The 5,563-nt window shown below is 50.0% G+C and overlaps 1 protein-coding gene across 1 annotated transcript; it reads right to left on the reverse strand.

Moving 5' to 3' along the window:
• Positions 1–1,997: 1,997 nt before the first annotated feature.
• On the reverse strand, positions 1,998–5,563 carry LOC100903409 (protein toll-like). Its single transcript, XM_003741776.2, has 3 exons — positions 5,357–5,563; positions 5,008–5,143; positions 1,998–4,843 (listed from the first exon to the last, which is right to left on the reverse strand). Exons 1-3 carry the CDS (start codon positions 5,561–5,563, stop codon positions 1,998–2,000), a joined length of 3,189 nt encoding a protein of 1,062 aa, XP_003741824.2.

Raw genomic sequence — 5,563 nt, forward strand, 5'->3', positions numbered from 1 at the left:
CAGTGGGATCCAGTTAGATGCGAGAGCGGCTTTTATCCGACCGACGGCAACAAACACAGCAGAGCGCTCCTTTCCCGCCAGACTCCTCGCTGTGGGCAAGAACGCTCAGACGATGCGCGTGTATCGGTTGGCAGAAGCGTACGCCGTGAGCGACTGTCGTGTCTTTCTGTCGCGCATGCCAGAAAATCGAGTGCAGAGGTTAGAAATCACTCGCGAATCCCTGGAGCACAGGATTGTGAGCATTTAGGATTATTGATTTTCGGCGGTCGATGTACATGGGACAAGGGTGATCGGTATTCCAGGAAGAGCTACCACTGATGAGTGATAGGATAAGAAAGACCGGAAATTTCCCGAAGCTATAATTCTATCGAGGAACGGATTCCGCGGGTTCGAGAGTATGGCAAACAAGCTCCATCCGTTTCTGATTCCTCATCCTCAGATCTCAGGTCGGATTCTTAGCCGGGGAACTGAATGAACACACATCCCTTTAGTATCACCGACGAAGGCGCCCCAATGAGCACAACCGGCGTTGACGCGCCGAAGCCATCCCAAAACTCGACACAACACTCCCACAACGTACAGGGTGAGTGGACGACAGCAAGGCAGCCCTCTCAGAATCAACCCACTCGAAATGCCATTCAGGATACGCGCGGAGTCACAACCACATATCCACGGAGGCGTCAGAATTTCAAGTCCCCATTCAGTGTGTCTCCTGCAAGGGAAATGAGTATTATCTTCGCTCGTACATTGAATCGTTCATTAATCCCGGTGGGTGCTATCGGATGGACTTAATTGTACCTCATTCTTCCGACCACTGAGTCGCGGCTCTCCGGACGAGTCAGACGAACTCTGATGCGAATCGATATGAAAAAATACATCCAAGCCCCGCTACAGTGCTTCGTCTGGGGAACTCCGTTGTGCTCTGAGGTCACCAGCTCACCATTCCGCCAGGCTCCATGAAGACATCCAGGCATGTCTCAGAGTCCCGGGGTTCCCCTACACGGATAGCTCGAGTGTTGTCCAATTAAGGATCGCCGCTGATTTTACCCATCACCGGAGTGGCGTTGAATAACGGCTTCCGTCCATCACGAGACAGCGCCGCGCCGGTGGGACGAGTTCTCAGCCGTTCCCCCTTGCATCCCGGCCTCTCCGTCACAGGCCTTTCCTTTTTTTTGGTGTTGCAGCTCGCAAAGGGGTGACCCTATAATTCTCAAAAGGAACTGCTTCCTGGCTCAATCTTGATCTATAGCTGCAAGCATCAAAAGGTGCGAATCTTTGTTCCGGGGAATTTCGCTCAGGTGATTTCAATCGTGAACTCCAACGCACTCGAGCACTATATTCCAAAGAGAGAGTGGAGAAATGCACTATAGACGGTAGAACCCAAGAGATCCGATTCCTCGCCCGTGAACTTCGGCAAAGGAGGTGGGATGAGAGATATCTCTCATTCAAGTCGATCTGGTTTGCCCTCGTTCATCAGTCACGGTGCTCCGATAGAGCGAGCCGGTCCCACGTCGCGACACTCGAGAAGAGGTTGAAATCCGAGCAGGTGACTAGGCGTCTATCTCGGAGTGGATATTCTTATGTCCCCTAAAAATGAGATCTATCTTTCTCCCTCGATCGTCCATTCGTAACCGTCGCAAAGGTCCGGTGGGTAATCTAGGACAGCTGGCGTCGGATTGCGAACCCCATGAAGTGAAATCTCCCCTGTCCCGCGAGGGAGATCTCAAGAAGAGATGCACATCCGGGGACGATGGATAGAAATAATTTCGAACAGAGGAAATGATGATTATGAAAAAGAAAATGATAATCATAAACAAAGAAAGCCAAAACTATCATCCAAATCAACATTCATAATTTTCCCCTGATGTTCGTGATTTAATTCAAGCTCAGGTCTGACACAATCCATGTATTTCATTGTACACCAGCTATTTACATTGCGATGGGGCATAAATGGATGGAAACATTATTTACAGGCGAAACATGTCGGGTTGATGTCCTCACGCGTCACTGTCGACTTTGTCCCGCTTGCGAGGGGGTCGAACAGCATTCGCGGATCGCGGACAGTGTCTGCCCGAAGTAACTTTCGGCTTATCTTCATTCTTGAACGAATCACAGTGAACGCTGATGTCCTCCGTGCTCACTGCCACATAAGCGTCATTGATGTGACCATTCGCACTATCCAAGGTGCCGCCAACCGGCTGAGCAATCGATTTCAGACGATTCTTCTCGTTCTCGAGAGTCTCAGCCGTTCGAGCTAGATTAGCCGAGGTCGGACGACTCTCCAACAAGATCCGAGTCATCGGATGACCATTGAGCACAGATTTAGTTTTATCGATTCCTTTGCTCTTTTGATTTTTGTGGGGCAGGAGGAAACGGATATGGTCCCAGAATCCCGGGTTTCCCCATTTGAGATAGGTATTCTGGAGGAGATCTTGGAGCTCTTTATCCAGTTTCTTCTCCGAGGGCAGCTCTCCTATGACGACGATTATGAGCTTGTGAGAACGGTCCTCGATCATCTGCGTTAGCGCCGCTCGGAACTCCACATTCAGCCAGACAGACGAGATGAAATTCTCCGAAAGGACCAAAACGGTACGGCGTGAATTCTGAACGGAATTCACAATGTTATAAACGATCGAGTTTCCCGGAATCCAATCGCGGTAGTGGAGGCACAATTTGTAGGTCGGCTCGCCGCTGCTTGGGTCGATTTTCTCGAGCTCCTTGATGATCTCGTGTACGACGTTTATGTCTTGATCAGAGAAAGAGACAAAAGCGTCATAAGTCTTCTCGCAGTCAACCTCGCTGTCCGGCCAGATGAGGACGTATATATTGTAATGATGAGTGAACATGTAAACAATGATCCGACGCCGGTTTTTGTAGTAGACGATCGTTATCAGCACGATAAGGAGCGCCGCAGAGCACACGAGAATGACGGTGAGCCTATTGACGGCTTTTTGATTCTCGATAATCGGGTCGCAGCTGCTGTCGTTGAGGAAATCATTCATCGAGAGATAAGTTTGGTTCACGAGCTCGTCGCAAGCGACTCTCCGCCGCTCTTTTACCTCCACGTCTTTGAAGTAGTTCTGGAGAGCCGTCCAAGTATCACAGGTACAAACGAAGAGGTTGCCCGAGAAATCGACTCGGTAGTTTTCCTTCCGTAAGCTTCCTATGTACCTGATGGAATTATTCGCCAACGATACGTCGGTCCAGCCCTCGCCGTGGCGAGCCACCAAGTTCGAGATGTCGTGTATGTGATTGTTGCTGAGATCGATTTCGCGGAGCCGAGAGGTCTCTGGGAATGCTGGGACTTCTTCGAAGTGGTTGTTAGACAAATCAAGTTCTGTTGTTTTCTCTGGGAGCGGCGGCAACGTTGTCAGATTCCTGCCGGAACAGTCAACCCGAACGCTGCGATCAATCTCTGCGATATCGCAATCACAGGGTTGAGGACAACCTTCCGTCTCATTCAACTTACAGCGGAAGTCCTCTTCGGTCATCGATAGGAAAGGTTCGGTCTGTCCTCGGCATTGTAGCAGTTTCTCGGGAAAGCTGCCGAACTCGATGGTCTTGTTCTTTATGTACTGATAGAATCGAAGGAGGTGGCAATCACACTTGAGGGGACCGTCGATCATATACTGGATCCTCGGCTTCGGGCTTTCGTCGCCCGCGCTGAAATTGTCCATCAGGTACGAAACGTCGACTGTCTCTAATGGATTGTCGCGGAGATCAATATCCAATTTCGGGGAGCGGAAGGGGAGCATGCGAGCAAAACGGATTTTGTTGTGTCTCATGGAGAATTTCTCGAAATGGACTATGTTATGGGACTGGATATTTGGCATTGTCGTCAGTCGGTTGTGATTGAGGTTCACATCTCTGATTTCGACCCACTGGGTGGAGTGTGAGGAGCTGAAATTCGTCAGTAGGTTTTGCGATAGGTCGAGGGCTCTGAGCTGTGACAGAATCGAGAACGTGCCGGGTTTCAAATGATGGATCGCGTTCCTCCCCAAATTGATCGAAACAAGACTCGGCGCCAACTCGAACAGATCCTTCGGCAACGTGGAAAGTTGGTTCGATTGCAGCTCCAGGGTTTTCAGCTGCGGCGGCAAGTTAAGCCCTTCGAGATCGCTCAATCTATTGTTCGATAGAGACAGGAATTGCAATCGCGGGTTCTCCCGGAATGTGTCGTTGTCCAGTATGGATATTTCGTTTTGTCCCAGATCGAGTCGATACAATCGCGTTGCTCCACGGAAAACACCGGCGTGGAGGCTCTGTAAGCCACATCGCCAGCATGTGAAGTTTTCGAGTCGGCCGAGGTTCCGGAAAATATTCTCAGGCAAACCATTCCGAAAATCGTTCAAACTGAGCGATATCTCCCCCAGTTGCAGGGTATTCTTGAACAAATCCGAAGGGAGCTCCGTCAGGGAGTTCTTGAATAGGTCGATCAGCTTTAGGTCGCCGAGGGTCGCGAACGCGTTTCTGTCAATGGACTCTATTCTGCAGCCGACAAGAACAAGCCAACGCAGCTCTGTCAAGTTCTGGAATGTTCCGGCCGAGAGGTTTTTCAAGGGATTTTCACTCAGATTCAGCTCTTTGAGGTGCGGGATGGGCTGCAATGCGACAGTTGAGTTTATCCTGTTCCGCACCAGAGACAAGAACGTGAGGTTGCCGAAAGGTTCGAAGAAACCTTCTTCGAAGCTCTCGAGCGCTTTTGATCCTGATGAATTTGTTTCCATGATGGACAGCTCCCTGATTGAGGACGCGAAACCCTCGAACGGCTTCTTTGGGATTACTGACGAATCAAGAATCGGAGATATCAGACTGAAAATTGTCACAGTCCTGTCGGAACCGTCTGGAAGAAATCAAGTCAATGCTCAGAACTTTTATCTCACTCTCTTTGGGGACGTTCAGATCCGATGCAGGCTAAGCATTGAGCTATGCATCATGTATTAAGCTATGTATGTATGTATTAGACGAGATCCGTTAGCGATTCGGATAATGTCTCGGAGCGCTCACCTAGAATTTGTCCATAGGTCAAATTTCTCGGTAGAGGACACCTTTTGAACTTCACATCACCGACATCGTTGACGTTTAGAGACTTCAGTTTCTCCAATAATTTGGGTATTTCCGCAGCACCTGCGCCACACGATATCTGAAAACCGGAGAATATTCGCTTGAAGATCTCCTGATGAGTTACATTCCACTGGATCCGACTCCTCCCCGGCCGATCGAGACCCTTCTCTGATATTGGGGTGGTGATTGGAAATCTTTATAACGGACTCCTTGTTCGGGAGTGGTGGAATCGGCTCCGTTGAGAACCTGGGAGCGGGTCGTGTAGGAAGCGCGCCAAAAGATTCTGACTCACCTCCAGAGAAGACATTCCATTGGGCTTCGCATTCGGGGCGTACTCGATCGTGAATTGTCGGATCTCCCGGTTCTTGCCGATGTACTCAATCTCTCGGACAGGGACTTCTCGGGCTGGTCTGGATAGAGTTCTCACCTGTACACGTGGCAAGCCTCGGATTATGAGGGTTGACGGAACTACGCTTTTCTCGAAATGAGTCCAATTCAT

This window comes from Galendromus occidentalis, unplaced genomic scaffold, assembly GCF_000255335.2.
Source record: "Galendromus occidentalis unplaced genomic scaffold, Mocc_1.1 scf7180000077194, whole genome shotgun sequence".
NCBI lineage: Eukaryota > Metazoa > Arthropoda > Arachnida > Mesostigmata > Phytoseiidae > Galendromus > Galendromus occidentalis.

What these genes read in the sequence shown, in the direction of transcription:
- LOC100903409 (XM_003741776.2), bottom strand. Translation starts at nt 5,563, where the DNA reads ATGAATTGGACTCATTTCGAGAAAAGCGTAGTTCCGTCAACCCTCATA. An exon ending in ATGGAATGTCTTCTCTGGAG is followed by an intron (nt 5,144 to 5,356) that starts GTGAGTCAGAAT and finishes TCCGGTTTTCAG; the next exon opens with ATATCGTGTGGCGCAGGTGC. An exon ending in GACCTATGGACAAATTCTAG is followed by an intron (nt 4,844 to 5,007) that starts GTGAGCGCTCCG and finishes GATTTCTTCCAG; the next exon opens with ACGGTTCCGACAGGACTGTG.